The 23,103-nt window shown below is 40.2% G+C and overlaps 1 protein-coding gene across 2 annotated transcripts in view; it reads left to right on the top strand.

Moving 5' to 3' along the window:
* Positions 1 to 729: 729 nt before the first annotated feature.
* Positions 730 to 23,103, top strand: part of ptgs1 (prostaglandin-endoperoxide synthase 1) — a 29,828-nt gene continuing 7,454 nt past the window's right edge. The window contains exons 1-5 of one of the 2 annotated variants that reach the window (XM_088615537.1): positions 730 to 940; positions 1,045 to 1,128; positions 11,000 to 11,116; positions 15,332 to 15,472; positions 22,128 to 22,271. In XM_088615537.1, the coding sequence (XP_088471663.1) occupies positions 910 to 940; positions 1,045 to 1,128; positions 11,000 to 11,116; positions 15,332 to 15,472; positions 22,128 to 22,271 (517 nt within the window). In that variant the 5' untranslated portion in view covers positions 730 to 909. Of the gene's footprint in view, positions 941 to 1,044; positions 1,129 to 10,999; positions 11,117 to 15,331; positions 15,473 to 19,653; positions 19,808 to 22,127; positions 22,272 to 23,103 lie in introns of those variants that run through there. The other variant, XM_088615538.1, reaches the window with a different exon arrangement.

A 23,103-nucleotide genomic window follows, 5' to 3' on the forward strand; every position in this document is an offset into this window, starting at 1 on the left:
GACAGTGGGTCACAGTGAGCCTACAAACTCCTCAAAGGAAGCACACCGGGCCAGAATCGAACCTTAGACCCAAGACCTGTAAGGCAGCAACATCACTGTGCCACTGTCAGGTGCACAGTATCTATTTAAACACATTGAAACGTTGTAAGGTACAGCAAATTATAAGGTTCTGAAATGGAATAACAAGAAGAAGGTGAATATGTTTTAGTTCTATGGATCATAAGAAATTAAACATGGGTAATTCATAGACTTGGAATATGGATATTCTGGTTCTAGAGGGCTGGTTTGTCTAAATGTTTAGTCCCTCTGGGCTCCTAATGTCCTGATTCCACTCATTATTTGCTTAATTGGAGCATTTAAACCAGCTCTTAAACCGTTTGGCGTTTGTGCTACTCCATATTTATTTTTTCTCCTACTTGTTAATGGGTTTACGTTGCGTTAAATGCGTTGTGTAACGTGTTATTATACCTGCCTGCAAAGGCAAATTTCCCATCTGAAACAATAAAGAAAATTTAAGAGACCCAGAAACCACACAGATGCATTTCCCCCGGATTTAGGGAATCCTTGTTCTATATGAATGGCGTGAAGAAGGCAAACTTTTTGCGAAGTTCTTTTTTTTTTCCTGTTCATACTAATTACTTATCCCTCTTTTTAGTCAACAAGTGCCACTATTTGCAGCGGACCATTTAGAGATAAGGGGAGGGGCTTTCAATTGGTATCGCCGGGGTCGAAAGTATTTGGAGCTTCGTCTCCCAACGTCAACGCACGATATCGTCTGGATCACTCGTAATTCATTTTGTGCTTTTTAATCTCCCATTCGGTTCCGCCCCGGAAGTCACCTGAAATATAGATTGATGGTGCCTAGTTGTACCGTGTGCGCTTTTTAAGGTTTCTGCGGCAGTGGACAGCATGTCGTTTTTGATTCTCTCTAGAATGAATGGTAAGTGCCTCGGTTCTCGCTCGCTGTTCAGGTTGGCTTTTCAGTTCTGTTATTCATGTGAAACTCCAAGTCGCCAACGAAACCATAAACCTTTTTTATTGCAGCGTCCAGCCTGCTGTCGGTATGTGCTCTAGTACTGCTGTGTGTAAGATTGTCCCTGGAAACCGAGAAGAGCACCACGAAAGCAAGTAAGTGTAACTTGTGAGATGCGTTTGTTAGTTTATTGTAGTTCATTAACGTCTGTGCGCTTGATTTTCTTCCAAGAACGGTTTCAAGAGCGGTTCTTGCATCTTTTCTAGCGCGTAATTGACGTTTCGCCCAAGTAACTGTCTTGTGTGTGGCGGACATCCGAGGAGCTTCTAATGCAGACCTCCCTCAACTCATCAGTTTATGTTAGAAATGGGGAAACAGAACCCGCAGCGATAAGAAGCGATACTTTTTTGCTTTTGGAAAGTCGAAAAGCAACTTTTCCGTAAATCGCTAGACTTCTAAATCAATAAACACAAACACTACAGGTCTTTTCATGCGCGTCAGAACTGGATTACGAGAAATGATTGGAATGCGGCAGTCTCTCCCTTAAAGCCCCTTGTTCAGTAGTCCACTTTTAGTCGGCAATCTGGGGAACTGCAGTTGCAATAACTTAGACACCGTTTCGTTACAATGTGAAGTGACGCACAAACTAGCTTTTGTCCTGGGTTGTAAAATATTGCTGCACTTGAACTCTTAGTCTCGTAAGGGAGCCAGCTGGGAGAGAAAGGGGTTTCGGTCTCGTTTATCTACCGTAATAACTTTTATTTATGAAGCTCCTTTCCAAACCCAAGGACGCTGTATATGATGAAGAAAAAGAGAAAAAGTAAATGAAAACTGGGGACCAGATTTCACTGTGTAATTCTCCGATTAACCATTTCCCAAGAGATGCAAAAATGTGCATTTAAGTTCTCGACGTGTTAATGAAAATCCTCGTCTGCACCATATACCGTATCGTTTGTCGTAAAATGAGAGCTCCAGATTACCTGGTAGTAACCCATTTTCCTTCAGAACAGACTAACCTGATAGCCTGTCCAAGCCAAAGTTGGCATACAGTATATAAGCCTACCTGGGTCTCCAGTCCCTAAGGAGGCAGAAGATTTACAGAACTGGACAATTATATTAACCGTCTTCTTGGCACCTAAATTGCCACATTCCAGGTTGATTGTGAAGCTCCAGTACAAAAAGGAAAAAATGCTTTCAGTATTGACCTAGTTATAGCAATTTGTGGTTTAAAAGATTTCCAAATAATAACCATGGGATATTCAAATCAGGTCAGACTACACTACCTTCTTTGAAGATTAAGTATCAAATGTGGTAGCCTAGGGCACCACATATTGTATTATAAGGTCCTAAAGAAGGAAACAATGAACTGTCTCAGTCCCATGGGTTGTTTAAGATTGATACTGTATAAACCGCAGATGAACAAATGCTTTTACTGAGATTTTTATCACATTTTGAGGTGGGAGTTGCTGCATTTTTTCCCAGAATCTAGAACAGACGTACAGTGTGCCTTTTCTGTTTTTTGCATTGTGCTAAAAAGGGGAAATTGCTATGCTTACCTGGAACATGAATGTGTTAGGGGAGGTAAGATTTATGTAATATGCAATACAAAACAATACAGTTGCTTTAATCTCTTAATGGATTAAAAATGAAGGGACTTGGAAGATCAAACTGCATTATTTGAACTCTTTACAGTTAAGAGAGCAGTATGATGTTGCTGCAGTTATAAAGTCTTCACTGATTTGATGGTGTTGGGTAAGAAGTTAAAATGCCAGATTTAGTTTCTGTAAAGGGTTACAAAAGTAATGAATTTCACCGTTTTGTTCCTACAACTTCATACGTCCACCCTCAAAATGTCAATTTTATTCTTGTAAAGTGATTTTGACTCAAGTATCCTCAAGGAACTTAACATATAAAGTACAGTGAATAAATTATGTATGAATGTGAAATTTAAATATTTATCTAGTTGGATTATGAATTTAGAGATATTAAAATATTTGAAGGTAAGATTTTAAAATTCTCAACAAAGGCTGCATCTTTAATGTGGTCAAGAATTTAGTCTTTGTTTATTGGGTCATGTGATATTAAAGGTATATACGGTAAGTTTAAGAAGTAGGCTACAAAGGAACAGGTAAAGGTTTATTCCATGCTGAAAAGAGTCTCAACGTTTTAGCTATGAAGCCTTCTTCAGGTGTGTACAAATACTTAAATTTTATTTAGGTTTTAAAAAATGAGATAACTTGAATCCCCAGTCCAGAAAAGTTTGAAGCTTCAGAAGTCAAGATCTCTGTGATTTTCAGGATGAAACTCAGCCTGATGACTCAAGTTTTTCCTTGGAGTTGGGCAGGTTTAGAGCTGTTGATTTTGACTGCTGAGCTGTTCACTAAAGGATAGTCGGCCTGATGGAACACTTTTCTGCCTCAATGGAAAACATGCCTTTCATTTGATGGAAATTAACATTCTGAGAAGAACGTCTGCAAAGGAATTAATTTTGCTGAACTGACACTTTCTAATTGCAAACATTAAGTAATACATCTGCTGCCATATTTATTTGTTGGCGGATGAGGAGATGCTGCCGGAAAAAGTTTGGTCCCCCTTTAGACAAAGTCCTCGGATAGCTAAGGGATGAATGTGACGCATTTCCGCTTTGAACTGCGGGGGCTCAGGGTTCAATTCCAGACCTGAGATACTGTCTGTGTGGAGTTCGTATGTTCCCATTGTGTTAATGTGGGATTCCCCCCCAACAGTCCAAAGATGTACTAGTAGGTTGAGTGGATCCTGGAAAAACTGGCCTGGGTTTGCGTGTGTACTTGTCTGTCTGCCCTGTGATGGATTGCTGTATCCTGCCTTGCACCTGTTGCTCGCTGGGATAGGCTCAGTCTCCCCTGCAACTCTAAATTGGTCAAAGTGAGTAGAAGATGGAGCTTCTGGACCCAATGAAATGAAGTGAGGCAGATGGGGTGTGTGGGCCGACCCCCGGTCACTTTTGAAGGTATTTGGGAGACTGTCCCTGCAATAGTCCAGGGACGCCATACATAGTGATAAAGTACATTAAAAAGTGGAGGGGAGGGGGGAGAAGGTTCATGCAGATAGAATGGAGATCAGTCAGACCTAGGCCCTAATAAAGAGATGAGTTTGGGTTTGACGAGTGTCATAGGAGTTTGGGGAAGGGCGTGCCATAGCAAAGCAGCAGCAACAGGCAAAATGTGGTCATCAAAAGTTCAAGATTTAGTCCTGGGTACAGTAAGCAAATGACCCGTCTCAACCAACCAGAGCCTATGAGAGAGTTCACACATGAAGGGAGATGTATGATGGAGCCAGATTAAAGCCTTAAAAGGCTTAAGTAACATCTTGTATTGAATAGGTAACTTAATAGGTGACCAATATAGTGACTTCAGTGTAGGAGTGATATGCTGCCAAGGTCTTGTGAGTTAGAAGCTTAGCTGTAGGGTTTTGGGCATATTGTAACTTGCAGAGGAGTTTTGGGGGAGCCCATAGAGCAGACACCCGTCAGGTTTTTGTTCCAGCCAAGTTGTCATTCAGTTACTCTGTTGAATTTGTAATTGACTTAATAACGGGCTTAATTTGAACAGCGTGACTGTTTTCAGGTTTTAAACCTACAGGAGGCAGACTCTTAACTATTGCATTCCCTAATTAAAATCCAATCCCAAGCTCTTGAGTTGGGGGGTGGGGAGGAGAAATAAAATACCTGAAAATGTCTCCATCAAGCAGCTTATTAATTCCATTAGGGTTTTAATTGGGGTAATTAAGTTCAGCTTGAGTGAAAACCAGCAGGTGCGTGTGTCTCCAGGGCTGGGAGCTCCTGCCTAGTAAAGAGTTGCAGAAATCAAGTCTTGATGTTATAAATGCATTAATTCAGCACTCTGCACTGGACACTGATGGAAATTGCCTGCTTTAGGTAATTTTTAAAGTCTTACCCTGCAAGAGACTGATAGCCAGTGCAGGATTTTTAGCACAGCAGAAACATGTTCAGGTTTTTTTTTTCCACAGTAGTAATGGAATATGTGGTCCTAAACGGTTTCTACAGTACCCCTGCAATATGGTTTAAAGCTCATTTCACTTAGCAGACGGTGTATTGTTCGCAAAGTCTTCCTTTGCTTCACCTGTTTGAGTTGTCCAACTGCTAAATATCAAAGAGATGCAGGGCTCTCCAAGAACTGGGTCTGCAAATCCCCAAATTCTCTTTGAAATCAATATGATGTCTTTTGGACAGAGACCCCTCTATGACTGTGCATGTACTTTAATACCTTCTTAAATACTGCACATTGTGACTTTGCATCACTGTGACCCACTTGCTGTTTTAATCTATTTTTTTTTTTACTTGGCAGTATTTTTGTGTTGCGTCAGGAAACGTATATTAGTGAGGGAGAGAAGTATGTATAGTTGCGAAATTTTTGTTTAATTCCATGCATACGTTTGATCCTGTTTGAACCAAAAAATATATTTTGCTTTCAGCCCAATGATTAAGCAACCCTAAGTATTGCGGGGGGGAAACGCTACATTCCATAGCATAAAAAATCAGCTTGGTTGCATATCCCTTTGAGTCTGTAACTCAATGAGCTCACCTCTTTGTGTAATCATTTGGGTGGCATGGGATTATTTAGTTCAGATTTCAAACCTTATTTGTCATGGTTACACCGATAGCTGAGCTTGCACAATTTGGAACCAATAAAGGAACCAAGACTTTTCTCAGTAGGCATCACCTCCGAGAACTCTGTAGTCTCAGGTTTATCATTCCATATTGAACTTTTCTGCCTCGAGTATAGGTCAGCCTGTCAAGATACAAGCTCCATGAGGTCTGTGGCCAATATCATTTTTCCATCCCACAGCAGCTGAAGTTGCACTTGTCCTGCACTATTGGTGAATCTGCAAAAGGAACCATATTGGAATATTTCCTTTTTAGTCTTGCAATTACAAGGGTTCTGCTTTCCTTTTAACCACACATGGGTCACAAACAAGAATTAGGGATGTTGGTCACCAAGCGACAGTCACAGTGAGTTCACTATTGTCCCAAGTGAATAAGCCTGCATGATTTGGTATTTTAGACTTGGCACTGTTTGTTGATGGGTCTTGTGGGCCCATTTTTTTGAATAGTTAGAATGTGTAACCACTGCATACACTCTCTACAGTTCATATTTTAAGTACTCTTGCTTGACATTGGTTTGCACATAAAATACTGTATGCTGTATGTTTCAGTACCTCTCTTGTATAGTTTCAGAGCTCGGAGGGGCAACTGAGATATTTCAGCATTTGTTCTCTTTTCTTACAAAAAGTTTTTATAGGATTTAGATCTCCATAGAAACCTTCTGGAAATTCTTTGTTCCTTTTGTAATTGAGTGTTGGAACATCTGGGTTTTAGGTTGGCGAAATAGTTTAAGTGGGCTGTGGAAGTTTTGTCAGTGTTTAACAGCTGTCTGCAAAGTCAATCAAATCTCTTAACCAAAACAAGTCAATGAAATTGGATTTACAGTATGTTCTGCTTTTTTTTTAAACTGTCAGAACTCCAAATCACTGCTAATAGATTATTTTTCCTTTGCCTTACAGTATCCGCATATTCTTCGTGAAATTAATTAATTTGACATGAGGGTTAAATATCAGGAAAGCTTTTCTTCTGCATGACCAACTTGCTTTGTCTTAAAGCCGTTGCACGTGGCTAACATCTAAATTAAAATTACTGGTACACTCTTCCTTAACTTTCACTTATTTTGAGAGGGAACAGGGAAGCTTAGTGCCCCCTTAAAGCAATCTCATAAAAGAAGAAAGTGCATAGCATAGCGTGACTTTTTGAGTTGAAAATGGTTCCTGCAGCTTTTTTATGAGAATATGAAACTTTTGCCAGTGTAAACTGTCTTCCAGTAGTTAGATGTTTAGGAGCTTAATCGGCAGATTGCATTAAGTAGTACTCCATGCTTGACACAAGGCTTGATCTTACAGATTCCTATTTAACATCAGCCTCCCTCCCCTCACACACCCATAAGAACTTTCAAGTATCTTTGGGAACTTCAGTTGCAGCTTTACTATGTTTGGGTTCAGAATGTAATGTGGCTTGATATATATTTTTTTTGTTTGTCCCTCTGTGCTTTTGTCAAAATTTGTATGGTTCTGGGGAGGAACAAAAATCTTCCTGTGGATTGTCCCTAGAGAGGTTGCCAATATAATTTTTTTTTTTCTCCTGCAGTATTGCCGTGCACCCTGTAAATTCCTCATTTTATGAACTAGATGCTTTAAAACTGGTTGTACCTTGTAAAGGAATGGTGATGTTGCCTTTGTCTTGCGTAGGTTTGTCCTTTTCCGTGCTATACTAAAAGAATGCTGCAGCTGTTGGTAATAAGCTTCGTGTGAGATGTTTTCTTCAGTATTGGAAAATAACTTGTCATCCTCTTATAAAACAAGGTGTTTTGAACCTTTTCATGTTTTGTATTATATAGATTCATACAGGCATAGGATGTATGTTGCAGAATTTGCAATGAGACCCCAATTTATTTTCTCCTGTGAAGGACGGAGCTCAAGGACGTTCAGGGTAATAGACAATCTCTCTTCATCCACCACTGGAATGCCCTGTTGCTGCATTCTGGAGTTTTCTAAGACTGTACCAGTTGGACACAGCCATTTAACAACTGTTGTCAGAGTGGGACTTCTGTACATTATTGGCTGGAAAAGTATTCAGGCTTCACAAATATGCTTGTTATATTTAATGGGTCTCTTTCCCCCAAGACTTTAGTCTTTTTTTTTATTGTATGCACATGTACCCCCCAATAACTTCACTAGAATTTCCTAGAAGCTGGTGGTAGCTAGATGAATGGGACACTGATTTCACACTGTGCGTCATCGGATTTGGGCTCCATTTGCAGCAGTAACATTGCTTAGCTGGAGTTTCCCGTTAGAGTGTGTCAGGTGTACTTATTGCGCTCATTAAAGTGATCCATTCAAAATGACTCATGGGCCTTTTTATGGCAGAATACTGTGTCATACCATGCACTCACTTATTCTTTTGTTTTGCATAAATTTTTCCTGCAGTGAGCTGGAAATTCAAATGTAGGAGCACAAGACCTGAATTCTGTCATCTTTCTTCAGAATCTGACAAGCAGTCCAGATGATTAAACCATCCGGAAGTATATAGCTAATTACAGCTTTTCTGATCTTGTTGACGGAGATAGCTACTACTGTAGTTCAAATAAGAAAATGTGAATGCCAGAGATGGTGGGTTTTGCATCCTTCTGTCTGTTAGATAAGGTAGTGTTTATGATCAATTAATATTGAAATCACAAGGAGTTGTGAAGTGATTGAACGCATGTAGTCCTTTGTTGATCTCAAGTTTTCACAAATCTTCCGTTCTTTCAAATAACTTTATCCGTAGCGTGTTTAACTGTGATTCATCTGAGAAATGTTCTAGCAAGACTGCTTTCCATTGTTTATATGTGAGTGTGTAGTGCCAGTTTTTCCTAGCTTTCTACTAAATCGGTGATCTGAGAGAATTCAAATGAGAGCTTGGTCTGCTTCACATCAATGTGGTTCTATCTTCCCACTCTTTCTGTCCCCCTTGTAAAGAAATATTTAAAAAAGGCCTTAAAACCTTGCAGCCCTTCCAGTCCACATTGTCAAGTTCTGCTCTAACAAGCTCCTCGATCTTCACTTTTTGATGTAGCTGGTAATATTGAAGCTCCGAAATATAGCTGTTGATTTGGAAAGGCTAGCTAGACGGGTGTCTACTCTTACAGGAAAACATGGTTTTCCTATTCATGCTACTTATGACATAAATTAAGTCTGTTTTTTCTGGCCAGCTTATGTAGCAAAGAGCTACATTATCTTGAAAAGAGGGCCTGCCTTGACAACTTGCCCAGAAAAAGAATCGGTAGATCCCTTGAACTCCCTCATAGTTCCTTGGGGAACATACTGTCTTACAAAAGACAGGTCTTCTGTTTTGTTCCACAGCTGTTTTTTTTAGGGCTCATGTTCATGGTCTGTTCAAAGACCTTTTAAAAAAAAAAAGTTAATGCTGGGTACAGGGAGGTCAAATGCATCCTAGAAGGGAGTTGATGTGGTCTGCTTGAAAGGTCATTCAGACATTTCCTGCTGGTTCAGTTTTGGGAGGGTTTGCACAGAAGACCTGATGCTACTATTTTCATGCTAAAATGTAAATGCAATTAGCAGCAGGGAATATTCTGCTTGGCAGGTAAGAACTGGACAAAACCAAAGATGGGCTCTTTTGCAATATCAACAAGTATACACTTGAAGTGCTGCACGGTGTGTTCTTGTTACTTGTTCTAAAAAATGTGTGCATGAGAAAACGCAGCTCATAACCTAACTCAGCGGATAGATGACCACCAGTGCTATTGGCTTGTTGGTTTTATCAGCTGAATGTAAATATTGGTTTGGCTACATTGCATCTGTAGTAAGCATATCCACCACTCAATTCAAGGTTGATATTCCGTGCATAGGTGCCCATTCCTTCTGTTGGCAGACCAGGGCTTCCAAACTCCTTTTTTTAATGTGTGACCTAATTTATGATGGTGTTTACTCCCCCGCTCCACCAACCAGCATTGTGGAACGTGGCCAAGAAACCAAATTTTAATTGTTTGGAACTGCAGACTTTTCCTGGCCTCAATTCAGGAAAAGCATCCAACGAGAGCTACGCTGCTTGGAATTCAGAGCACTGCACTGGTTTGTTCTTTTAGCACTGGAGCTCCTGAGTAGCCGAGATCAATGCTCCAGAATATAGGATCAAGCGTGAATCATGCAACTGTTTCCCCAAGGGATAACTCCCAATTGGAGCATAACGGAGGTAGTTTTTGACAAGGAACTTCAATTTGCCAGGATCATGAAAACCAGTAGCAACCACTCCAGTCAGCACTTCTTCTCTTGTAAACTGTGTTTGCTGAATAAATGACAGTTAGGCATATTGGAAGAGTATTTGTGCTCGGTTTTGTTTTTGTTCATCCTGTGCAGTACAGAAATTGTAGCTTTATAGCCAAGTCATAAACCAGTTGTAGTTCGGACCTTTTAATCCGAAGGACGGCACCTGATACAATCATTGGTGGTCACTTCTGGGGGTCGGAGGGGGTTGCACATTCTGGTATAGAAGGAAGGGTGCCACCTACTGGTCCATCTTAGAGCTCTCCTGTCCTGTTATTAACTAGGCCCGGCCTTGCTTAGTTTCTGTAAGTAACACTTGTTGTTGAAATGGACTTGTTCCAGATTTAACTATGCTGTCCTTCATGACGACGTATGGAGCAGGATGGAAGTTTGACAAAGCAAAGTACTGATTTGGTGATGGGTTTATAGGTTTTGAACATCCACCTTGCCTTTGTTCTACTTCTTAGTTTAGTAGACCGTGTAAATCCTCAGAGAATGGAAATTGTTTATTGGGGGTACTATCTCATTCCTGAATAGGAAGATTGTGTAATTCTAAGAATCCCCTGTGAATCAAAAGGAAAGACTGTTTTACGTAGATTGTTTTTCATTTTGATGGTTTAGGAATGATGATCGGTCCTCTTGGGTTTCATTCTCTGGTTAATGAGCTGTAACTAGGTCTGAATGATTTGGAAAAACCGTGGGCTCGTCAGGACTTCAGAAGGCATTACTGTGTGGTTTCTTACTGAGGGGGTAAAGCAGTGAATTGTTGAGGGAAAGTGGAAATGCGTCATAGGTACACCAAGTCTGTGTATATACGTATACTTCTTTCCATGTAACGAGTGACTCCAGGTTTAACCTCAGCTCTTTCAAGTCTGGCATTCTGGTGATGTGGCGCATGTTGTCATATGGACATACAATATGCTCACATAACAGAAGGCTGCAGCTTCTGACAGCACAACTATGGCTGACTGAAAAGTAAAGGGAATTGGACCAAATGATTCCCTTTGGTTTTCAGGTGACGATTTTCCACTTCTGGGGAAAAAATAGGCCTAGTTATTAAAAGTACTTTAGATAAGCTCAGATCATCTCGTTTTCCCTTAGAGTTGTCAGTTGTAACTTACTGAAGTTTCTCATGTACTTAACTTTTTGTTGCAGTAAATCCCTGCTGCTCCTATCCATGCCAAAACAAAGGGGTGTGCGTAAGATTCGGCTTGGACAAATATGAATGTGATTGCACTCGGACTGGCTACTATGGTGTAAACTGCACAATTCGTGAGTATTTTACTGGTTTATTCTAAAAATGGTTGCTGTCTTACTGCATGCTTCTTTAATACACGCAGATGCCATCTTGTTGTTTTTCAATTTCCTTTCCTTCCCTCCATTCATTTCCAAGAGCTGAAAGAATCTTAACCATTTCCTTTGCACCAGTTGTGGTTTGACTACCTTCCGAGTTTGTAATATCCAAGGTTGCACCTGTTTGTGAAAGATCTCTGCTATTTACAACTAAAGATGTTCTAAAGATAAATGATCAAGGGATCATTTTGTGCCTGACATTATCAACTTAATGTTTAAATGATGCCCCACTTTGAATTGGAGTTATAAATTTGGCAAAAGTTGAGGTAAACAGTTTTAACCTTTATGTGAATGAAGAAAAAATACTACAGACTGCACCTTGGAGGTGTCCAGGATTCATTATTCGTTGCACAAAATGTGCTTCTTCCATTTCAGGAGTTGAATTTTGGCTGGTGTCCATCTCAGTTCTAGAGTCTGTTTTGGGGTTGCAGTTTCACATGAAACTGCATCACAGCAAACTCCTTCTGGGTTCTGGCACTTTCTTTCACTCTGCTTCAGTGATTAGCACGCCCTGCAGTAAGGAAAAGGGCAACAAAATGGTCAGTGAGCCTGTAAAGGCCTCTTGGCCTGTTTCTTCACACTACTCCTAGTTCCATTGGTGTTTTTTACAATACAAAAAAAAAGAACATCATGCTACCACTAATTTGGTAGTTGTGGTTAACTTTTGTCTCCATTTCACCCCACCGTGCTCTTCGTTTATATAAAACCCTGTCGGTCAGACAGTCTCGAATATTCGCAGGTGTTGACGCCCTATTGCACTTCACGGTCCCACCAGCCCCCACCAGTTTTGATTTTGTGGACTTTTTTTTTGAGGGAGAATTTTAAATTCCTCACAGGCTTTTGTGGGGGGGGGTTGTTAAATCTGAAAACCAGCATCTGGCAGTGGTATAAAAGCTGATTTGTAATGGTCTTCTATTATTGGCACTGGGGAAAAAAAGCTTTAAAATTACTTGGAAGTATCTCAATTTAAGGTGCCAAGAAACCAAGTCTTAATTGCCAAGCTCAAGAGGTTGGAATGCAAGACCACACCTCTGGATGTGATTATAAACTGTCGGATGCAAGAATCATTGACTACTCAGATAATCGCCCACATAGCTCTTACTCATCTGTTCACCTTTTTCTCAGTCACTTCAATTTTGTGATCTTCGAAGTTCGACACGGTCATGAACAAGTGAGTCTAAATTGAATGGATGGTAGTTGGTGGTGTTTACTGGTAGGTCTCTCCTTGGTGTAAAGTTGAATAAATCTTAAAACTATTTGAATGGGATTTACAATAGGCTGAGCACTACTGGTAATATCAGGGAAAATGGTAATGTATAGATTTATGCAGAGAGCCATCTGATAACCCCTGTCCCCAGAAAGTGTAACTGGCAGTGGGAGTTCTCCCCATAAGCCAAAGTACCCACTTCTCTTAAGAAAAAAAAGTTTGTGAAGGCATTTGAACCCAACTCTTTTATTTAATAAGCAGCATCCCCGTTATCTGCTTTGGCAGCCAAATCTCGAAACCCAACTCGCCGCCAGTATCCAAGAACAACTTTTAATTGAGAGAGACTTCTGAATTGTTCAGGTTAATGCAGAGTTTGGTCTGGCTTGCTTTAAGCAGGAGTGGTGCTTCTGGGGTGATTCCTTGATTGAAATACCCAGTAAAGAGCTGCAAGGTAGAAATAAGCAGCTCGCAAAAATAATCTCTAAAGTTACTTTTGAACAAAATCCTGAGCATTTCTTTCAAGTTGCTTTCCTACCAAGACAACTATCTTTTAAATGTGCTGAACATGTTTTCCATTCACTTCCCTGTATGACTTTCGGTGAGGTTCTTTTTATATTTTTAACTTGACTACAGGCAAACTTGCCCCCTCTTGTTCCCAGAAGTAGGGTTACACAACTCGGTCTTAAGCAATAAGAAAAGGATATTTGACAAAAAAAACAAATCAGACCTCCGCACGATGAGGTACACTCGGTTAATGATATGATTACGGATGTCATGGGCTGTGGCTTAATAAAGACAATCAGCTTAGAAAAATAAAGCGGATTGTCTGCTTTTTTTAAATTGTAGTACTCTTCTCAAGTTACTATGTTAAAATGTAAAGCATTAAAATATTAAAATGCCAAAGCAAACTTACAAATATTGAGGTCATTAAATTTAAGTATAAATGAGGTAAACACCGGTGGGGATACCCATTGAAGACCCCATTCAGCCTTGCCAGTTAAAAGAGCAGAGCTAAAAGAAATATATGGATGGATTATGATGCCATTAGGGTTTAAGAATGTACAGGAAAAGGAAAACCTGTTGAGTCCTGGAAGAGAAGATCCCATCATATTCAAAATCTTGAATTAATTCCAAGTCTCTTTATTACAAGTTCAAGCTGGGTTTTGTACGGTATGTTACATTTGTTTATACATGCCACACTGGAGTGGGTAATTTCAGTCCTTGAAGGCTGCAACGGTCAAAATACTCCAACCCATTTTTCACCTAATATTATACCTCCTGAAGTATTGAATATAAACTGAAAAAATTGATATTGCTTTTTTTTCCCCCCAGTGGCACAGTGATTAACTTCTTTTATTGGGACCATAGTCTGTCTGCAAGTCAGCCACTGTTCTATAACAGTGTCACAAACATCAAGTTCATGAAGTGAAGGCATGGTGATTAAGGTTATTGCCTCACAGAGCTGGGGTGCTCAGGTGCCGTCTGTGGGTTTGTTCTCCCCATAGTCCAAAGACATGCTCGTAGATCAATTGTTTTCAGTGAAAACTGACTCTGAGTGTCTGTGTGCCCAGTGATGGACTGGCGTCCCACCCATGCTGTATCCTGCCTTGTTTGTTGCTTGCTGGGATAGCAGCAGCCATATCACCCTGCAACTCACAACTGGCAGCCCACTGAAGCTCAGCAGGTGTGAGCCTGGTCAGTACCTGGATGGGAGACCTCCTGGGGAAAAACTAAGGTTGCTGCTGGAAGAGGTGTTAGTGGCGCCAGCAGGGGGCCCCTGTGGTCCATGTGGGTCCTAATGCCCCAGTATAGTGACGGGGACACTATACTGTAAACAGGCGCCGTCCTTTGGATGAGACGTAAAACCGAGGTCTCTGTGGTCATTACTAAATCCCAGGGCATTTATCGAAAAGAGTAGGGGTGTAACCCTGGCGTCCTGGCCAAATTTCCCATTGGCCCTTACCAATCATGGCCTCCTAATAATCCCCATCTATGAATTGGCTTCATTACTCTACTCTCCTCCCCACTGAGAGCTGGTGTGTGGTGAGCGTTCTGGTGCACTATGGCTGCCGTTGCATCATCCAGGTGGATGCTGCACATTGGTGGTGGTGGAGGGGATTCCCCATTACCTGTAAAGTGCTTTGAGTGGAGTGTCCAGAAAAGTGCTATATAAGTGTAAGCAATTATTATTATAGGCTCTGGCTCCCCTGTGACCCTGTGTTGGAAGTTGTCTAGAAAATGGATGGATGGATTGCCTACTTCCTATAGGCACTCTTCACATCTCCATTGTACTGTTGTGAAGTATAAATTGCCTAACTGCACTGGACAAAACAAACTGATACTTGCCAACGGTTTTTGGTTATTAGAACAAACCAGTGCTACATGAAATGAAAGCAAAAGCCAAATTTTTGTGGGAAATTCTTTGTCGATTCAGTTTTGAGATCCATAAGGACAGCAACGTGTGCTGGGTCTGCCCCACGGAATAGACAAACTGCAGAGGGTCCCAGATCTGCCCTTTTGCGCAATGAAATGTTTGTCAGGCTTTATGATCTATTTGCGAGTGGTTGTCCTGTCTTTCCTTATGTGAAAGGTGTTTAGCATCCTATTATGTGATTATTTCTGTTCTTAACGCCTTGTAGAAAGAAATCACTTGCTTTTACAGCTCCAGCATCTAACCTTTATTCTGTCTTGCTATACCTTTTGGCAAAGGCTAAATTAACAGATCACAGCAATTACTCTAATACCTTCCACAGTGGTTCAGTAGTAATGTACAGTATTGCTGGGGATGTGCAGTATAGATATAGGTCCTACTTCAGCAAATGTCTCAACATTGTTGGATGTTCTTAAGTACTTTTTTGTACTGTAAAAGCCATTCTACTTTACAGAAGTCACACTGACTTCCATTTTTTCTTCCCCCCCCACCCCAGCGGAGTTTTGGACAAGAATACATGAATTCCTGCGCCCCGGCCCGGATGTGGTTCACTACATCTTGACCCATTTTAAGTGGGTCTGGAACATCATCAACAAAACCTTCATCAGGGACACACTCATGCGCAAGGTTCTCACAGGTCAGTGAAATCCGAGGTGGGCGTCTGGCTGTGGCCTGAGAATCTGTGGAAGGTTTGTTCTGTACATTCTTGTTGCCAAATTGGACTCTTTCATCTCTTGAGGTCTATAGTTGGGTATCCCAAACCTAGTCCTTAAGATCCATGGGGCGAAAGGTTATGTTGATCTCTTAAGTGCTAGCCGTTATATTGTCAACAAATAAATGACCCCTTGAAAATCTGGACACCCCCTGATTGAGGTGTAGGGTTTCTCTGAAGTGTCATGTAGACACTCTGCGCCTCCTGTTTATGGTTTGAGAGTCTCATCCTCTTAAGCAACAAAAAGAGGGAAATGTAAAACTTACTGTGATATGTGCTGAGAAGAAATGGTTTCTTCTTTTTAATCTCCACACAAGCACTCTGATCAGTTACAGTAAGTGTTCTCTTTTGGGGACCAAAGCAAGGGCAAATTGCAATAAGGAGCTATTTTATCTTTCTGTGCCACACAGTAATGCATTACTTAGCAATTTCAAACTTCTAAAATGGTATCTAATTGCCAAGTTTGGCAGTCTAGGACCAAACCTATAATCCTTTCATGGGAAGGTAAAACCACTAAAGCCTGCTCACAAAATATTCCAAAATGCTTTGTATGGTAATTTTGGATATCTGGATAAGCAAGACTTGTAAAATAACTAGTGAGTTCTTAAGATTTTGGTGTCCTAGCAGGGTAGTTAGAGCTTTTGTCTAATAGTCTTGGAGGGTCTTTCCCACAGGACAGACTACAAAACGTTTGGATACCCTGCTTGCAAGTCTATCGTGAGTGAGTCTGCAGGAGTAGACCAGCAATTCTGAAAGTGAAGCGTCATAACATGAGCAAGCAGGCTTCATTCATGTATTTCAATTTATTTTTATATAGCGCCTTTCACAACAAGGTTGCCCCAGGGCACTTAACAAAGCTGTGTGATGGTATATGACATTACAATTCAGAAAGAGAGAAAAAGCAAGAAGACAATGGAGGAAGGGAAACAAGTAAACCTCTAGGGGTCCGAGGTCAACTGGCTGCCCGGCCTCTCTGGGCATGCTATGATTATACAATTGGAAAACAAAGTACTAAGTGTGGAGTATTAAGTTTTCCATCCTGTCCTTCTGTGTGCCAGTACTCCATGCAGTTCACTGTAAAACAGCAAATCCTCCTAAGTGATAGATGGGTTTGTGATGTCCCTCTTGGTTCCATGGCAGTGGTTCCCCATCTGGGCATGTGGGGAGGAGAATAGGATAGTTTGGTCAGAACAGATGTATCTACCTGGTGGGCCAACACTGAGGCGCAATAGCATGTACAGCAGCACCAGCAGCCAGTTACAATGGGCTATGATGTAAGGTGTGAGTAGGCTAGGCTGAAGTAATAGGTTTGCTGTCGGGATTTAAATCCTGAGATTGACCGGCATCCCGTATGTAGGCTGGCAGACTATTCCTTAAACTAGGAGCCCTGTAGCTAAAGGCTTTACCGCCAACTGTTTTTTAAATTAAAATGTGGAACAAGATCTGCATTCTGTGATCCAAGTGGATGACTTGTATACATTAATCAGCTCCATTAAATAGACAGGTGCCTGATCTCAAAATAATTTTGAGGTCTGCCCTGACCCTTACAAGAAGCCAATGGCGAGAGCTTATTTGTTAAAGGACCTTTCTAGTTTCCTAAAATCCATTAGAATTGGGGAGACTGTCTGGAACATCTGGATTGCTTGTAATTAAGAGCACAACTCTGCTGCATGTCTGATCTACACCACACGGTACAGCTTGAACTAGGTTAGAGGTTTTTGAAGTGCTGGGCCATTTTATTGTGGGAGCAGCAAAAAGCCAACGTATGAGTGTTCAGCACTTCTGATAACTTTCTGGGAAGTCACTGGGAAGAACTTAAGGATGTATAGGGGAAGTCAGATAACCCTGACCTCCACTGCCCGGGTTTGCTTCCAAAGTGCTATAACTATATTGTAATTGTAATGCAAGAGAATTGTAGCATTTACAAAAAATGCTTTGAGTCCTTAATCTCGGGCTGAATTTTTAACTGTAGAATCCCTCCTTCACACTTAAATACAGATATATGAACCATATAATTAATTAATTCTTTATTATTTAACAGTTTAACAAACTGTTAAATTCCCAGCCTCTCTCACTCTCACTCTCACCTCACCTCTCACCTATGATCTGAACCTCACAGTGCCTTCTTCCTTTCTTTCCTTCTTACTGAAAACCCAAACACACATTGAAAATCTACCTCTACCATACATGTCAAAAGCTCACTCCCCATAATTTCTATCCCTTTATTTTATTCTGTTGATGCATATTTTTGCACATAACCTATTACCTTTTTGTTGTTTTGCACATTGTCTGTTGTCTCTCTTTTGCTACACAATTGTATTGTTGTTTTTTTTCCTCTTTGTACTACTTATGTCCGAGAGCTAGCTAAATAGCATTTCGTTATACCATATACCATGTATATGAGTGTAATGACAATAAACTTGAACTTGAATATCACTTCTATATTATAGCCCTAAAGTCCCTAAAACAGCTGAGATTTAAAAAAAAAATGAAGATGTCATTGCACAAATTTACATTTGAGCTCACATGCTACAAATGTGTGTGCATGTTTAGGAAAACTCATTCTTCATCGTATTGCAGATCCCTTTGTTGTTCTTCCTGCAGTATGTTAGTGATGTATGCTATCACCTAACCTATATAACTTCAGAATTAATTATTCTTGTGCTCTCTTTTTAGAGTCGAGACCTACTCAGTTCATATGCTGTGCATGAGGCTGTTGACTAATTGCAAATCAAACTTCCAAAAGATGCATTCTCCTCCTTGGTTTCCACTGTTTGGTTTCAATTGACATTTAAGTCCTCAAGAAAACAAGCTGGTTATATTCCAGGTCAGTTGTGCAAGAGAAATGAAAGAACAAGGTGATTCTTACATGACCGACAAGTAATGATTCAGAAGTTGACGGATGCATCTAGTTATTCTAATTTCGTACACAATATTACCTAGGGCAGATGCTGTCCATCTATCTCCTCAAATACCTGCTGGCATCAGTTTTTTTTTATTTCAGTTGCTAAGATAAGGAAGATGAACTGGTTTTGGTTTTCTGCAGAAAACAGTTGTTTTAGGTCATTACTATGCTGTTTCCCCCCCCTGCTAGTCTATGAAATGTTTCTTCATAGTAAGCATTTTTCAGCTAGCTGTGGTTGTTTGAAGTGGTGCATGGTTACCGGGTCAGGATTATACCATCTGCTAATCTTGTATATAAATGCAGCCCTTTGGTGAGTTCTTAAATTCCACTTCTAGAATTCCATTTATATGTTTGTGTAATTGCTTTCTGCATACATCATGGATTTTTTAAAAAAAAGGTGGTATCTTTTTTTCAGTTTCAGAAGCAGAGATGTACTGTATGTATGCAGTATGTTTTTTGCTTGGATGATATGCATGAACTGTATGGGTAATGCAGCTCACAAATGCCCTTGGATTATATCTATATAATATTAGTACTCTTCTATGGCAGAGCGTATCGGAGACTCATAGCTGGCCTGTCTCCAAGATGTAGTCATCGGGTACACTGCAGGTATCAACAGTCAGACCTCTATACTCTCGGCACACATTTTAATTCTGTATTTGTTTCTTGAACGTGGATTACATCACCTGCCCAGACATGAACTGGAACAAAGATTTATCTTGCATAACATTTCTCTTTACTGTGAGAACCAGCTCAATTTCAGAAATGTCCCCATAGTGAGTTTGTAGCAGTGGGATGCTCTCCAGGCCTTTTAGGAAGTAGGGCCTTCCTGTTTCAGGGAGACTATGAGAAAGCAAGCAAGAAAGGAGACTCTGACAACTTTGAACTTGGGTTTTTTTTTACCAATATTTTCCTTGTTTAGCCAGAAACTGCAGTTGTATTTTAGCACGCACTTTGAGATTGAACATTTAGTTCATAATTTTCTGTGGTGGTTCATTTAAAGAAAAGGAAACAGTCCTACTGTATGTGCTCAAGGAGAAAGTGGATCCACAGAGCCACATGTTATTACAGGCATATGAGTTTCCTGTCTCGGTTGTCTACGATATATCCCCCTCCCTTTTTTTTTTTTTTTACAACTTCCTTCCATTTTATGATTCTTTTTATTATCTTTCAAGCCAGCACTGCCTTTTCACTCCATATGTCGCTTAACTCCCTGTGTTCTGGCTCTCTGGAGCTGAGCGTTGTCCCTTTCTGCGAAAGTACCAGTCAGAATTCTGGAGGGTTCCATGTAATTTCATGAGTCTTTATTGCCAACACCTTTTCTGTGCAAAAAATGATTTCTTGGCTTTTCACAAGTGAGTAAAGCTATTAAAATTCTGGGGGGGGATTAAGAAATCAATATTAAAGGGTTTATGAAATTGTCTGTATACAGTAGCATATTAAATAGTTACAATAATATGCAGTAAAAATGCTTCTATAAGGATTTCAGATTAATTTAATAAACTACTAGGGATTACAGTGACTTTAAATGAATGAGTGAGAATCTTTCTACATATATCCTGTTACTCATTTGCTCAGCTGGTAGGTAGAGTATATTGCTGAAGCAGATGGGGGGGTCAGTGGAGAAATACCTTCTGGACTGCTCAACTCTTCAACTGGAAATCCAGGTCTAGTCCAGTGCTTTTCTTTAAAACCTATGGATGTGATTTTAATGTGTGCAGTTTATTGGGTATAGATCAGTTGAGTACAGCAGTGCTTTTTTTAGTTGTATGTACCGTAAATGTGCGAACACATTGATAACTAACATGGATGTTCTTTTTCCTACCATTTGCTTCCATAAAAACAAATAGACCAATTTGATTTAATACTTATTGAAGTAAGCAAGTTATTGCGGTAGGGTGCACAGGAGTGCTATACATTATAGGAAACCTAAAGCTTTCAATGTAGGTGTGGGGAGGCTGTCAACCTGCTTGGAATTGGCAATGGGTTCCTTAAGAAAAAGGGATACAGACTTAAAGGTAAGTCACGCAAATTTAAACGGGACCATAGCAGTCTACGTATTGTGGCTTGGTTAATTATTTCTGAAACTGGTGACAAGTTTTGTTCAGAGCAAGTCCACCTGCCATCTGAATAACTTGAATTTGGTCGAATAACAACCAAAGTCTGAAGTCTGAATTACTATTGGATAAAATGCCAGAAAAGATGTTCTTCATCGGTTGCCAATTTATCACTTTAAATATGGCAGTTTTAGGGAATTCCCCTAGTTGTCCGAATAAGCAGCAGATTAGTCATTCCTGAAGAGGCGTGTCCTGATAAAAGTGCATTACCATTTTTGATGACTTGGGTGAATCAACCTTTTAATGTTTTATATTGTAGTTACAATGCAGGTAATCAAACCCTTTAAACTCAAAGTGCTTCTTACATTTTCTTCAGTGTTAATAAAGGGAGTGAGCACTATTTCCTGAAGGTTATACTGTACATGTGTGATTTGAAGTGGTCTGTGCTCATTTAAAATAATCTTTCAAGTTGTCCTTAGTATTTAGTGGTTTAATGAGTAAGCATTTGAGTTACAGATTTTATGTAGTTTTAACTGGTATGGCTTAAGAACTGATCACAAAAGATGACCGATTCCAGCTGTCCTCTAGGTTAGGAGCTAAGGAGTTGCTTTAGTGATGATAGATACTTTATTGATCCTGTGAGGGAAATTGCAGATGAGGGCAGTATGGGAAAACAAATGAATCCTGGGAAATCGTGCTTTACCCATATTAATGATCCATTTGGTGTGGAAGAAGGCTGGTGCTTCTTAAAAACGTAAATCATTTAATAAGGAAAGGAGGCTCAGCGGGTGAGAATGTCGAGTCTGTAAGTGTAAATTGTACAGATTTACAAAAAACATTCGTTCAAGATCTTGTCAAATGCATGTAGCAAAAAGATCTTGTCATTACTGTGGTTTGAGCTTATTTGTAGGTTTTGGAGATCCCCTTGCATCTTAAGAACCACTGTAAATTAAGAGGGAATAAATATCAAAAGCTACTGAAGCTAGCTTTTTTTCTAGTTTTTTTTTTTGCATTGTAACTTAACCTTTTCCTCTTCGAGATAAGGTTGTGGATTCAGTTAATTTCTCTACAGGATGCTTTTGCAAAACAAGATCCGTAGCAACATAATGCCCATTTGGTGAACTTTGGTGAGGGTACCATGTTTTATCTAGAGAGCATAATCGGTCAGGAAACCAGCTTAGAAGTGAGTTAAGCCAAAACGCCTACTAATGGTTGTTGCTTTCAAGTACCAGTCTTCTGAATTGATACAGGTAATTTAATTCTTAATCATGACCTTGCCTCAATATATACCAGACTGCGTCATTAGTCTGCCATGACGGCTAACAACAGGAATGTGTAAGAAAAACTAAGCATTATAGGGCCCTTTCATTTAATTAAACAGTAAAGCTTTTACCCCAATGCCAATTTTAAATTGTTCTTTTGACCATGGTTTTGAAGCATCCTCTTTGGTCTGAATTTTTACTGGAACCTGTTCAAGACCTTTGTTTTACATACAACTGTACCTATATCCTACATAAGGTTGTAATAGATCTAGAACTACAGATTTTATAAAAAAAAGTTGTATTCTATTGCAATGCAGAACTTAGTGGTTCTTCACAATTTATTTTTTTTTTTAAAGTGAGAGCCAACCTGATCCCCAGCCCTCCGACGTACAACTCGAAATATGACTACATCAGCTGGGAGGCGTATTCGAATGTGACATACTACACACGGTTGCTGCCTCCTGTGCCTGTGGATTGCCCAACGCCAATGGGGACCAAAGGTAAGGTAGCTTGAATGCAAGCTGTGGTCTGGGGGTGTAGACCCCTTTTCCTCAAGTTACTGGAAAAAGGAGGAAGGCTGTATGGTCATGTGGCTGCTCTAAATCCCAGTCCTGCATAAACTGCAAAAATGCCCGTTTTTGTGGATTTCAATTTTTAGTGGAAGGATCGATTTTATTACCGCCTATTAAAAGGTCGTTTCTGCTTTATTTTGGAACCTGACCCAGAGTTGGGAATCCATACCAGGCATGTAGTCATTAAGCATTAAAGGGTGCCTTTTGGGGATGGTGGACTTCCATTTCTGCTATGCCAAATGGAAAAAGGTCAAGAGTACCTCCTTGAGTATGTGCAGGCTGTCACTTGCTTGATCCTAGAAAAGCCTCAGTTTGCACAACTGAACTGTATAGATGCATACTGGGATGGCTGCAATCTTGCCAACTGATAGTGGCTGATTGAGGCACATTCGGGCAAGGCAATACAAAATAAAGAACATAAACAAGAGCATACAGGTTTTTACTGATGTAGGCAGTTTGACAGACCTTGGTAAAAAGCTATGTTTTTGAGTTTGGATTTGAAGAGTTAAAGTCTGAGGAAGGTCATTCCACAACACTGGAGCAGTGACCGAAAAAGCACGGTCACCAAAAGTCTGATTTAGTCATGGGGACCGTGAGTAGAGGACAAGTGTTTTTTCCAAGCCCTTTTAAGGGTACTGGTTGGATTGAATGCAATTGCTTCATCTCTTTGATGGTTCAGCGAGCGAAGGTGTTCACTCCGAGGTGTGACCTGGTCACTTCTTTTGGAAAGAAGCTTAACTGGTTTTAACCCATCTCGCAT

Source organism: Lepisosteus platostomus, chromosome 21 (assembly GCF_059453375.1).
Source record: "Lepisosteus platostomus isolate fLepPlt1 chromosome 21, fLepPlt1.hap1, whole genome shotgun sequence".
Lineage (NCBI taxonomy): Eukaryota > Metazoa > Chordata > Actinopteri > Semionotiformes > Lepisosteidae > Lepisosteus > Lepisosteus platostomus.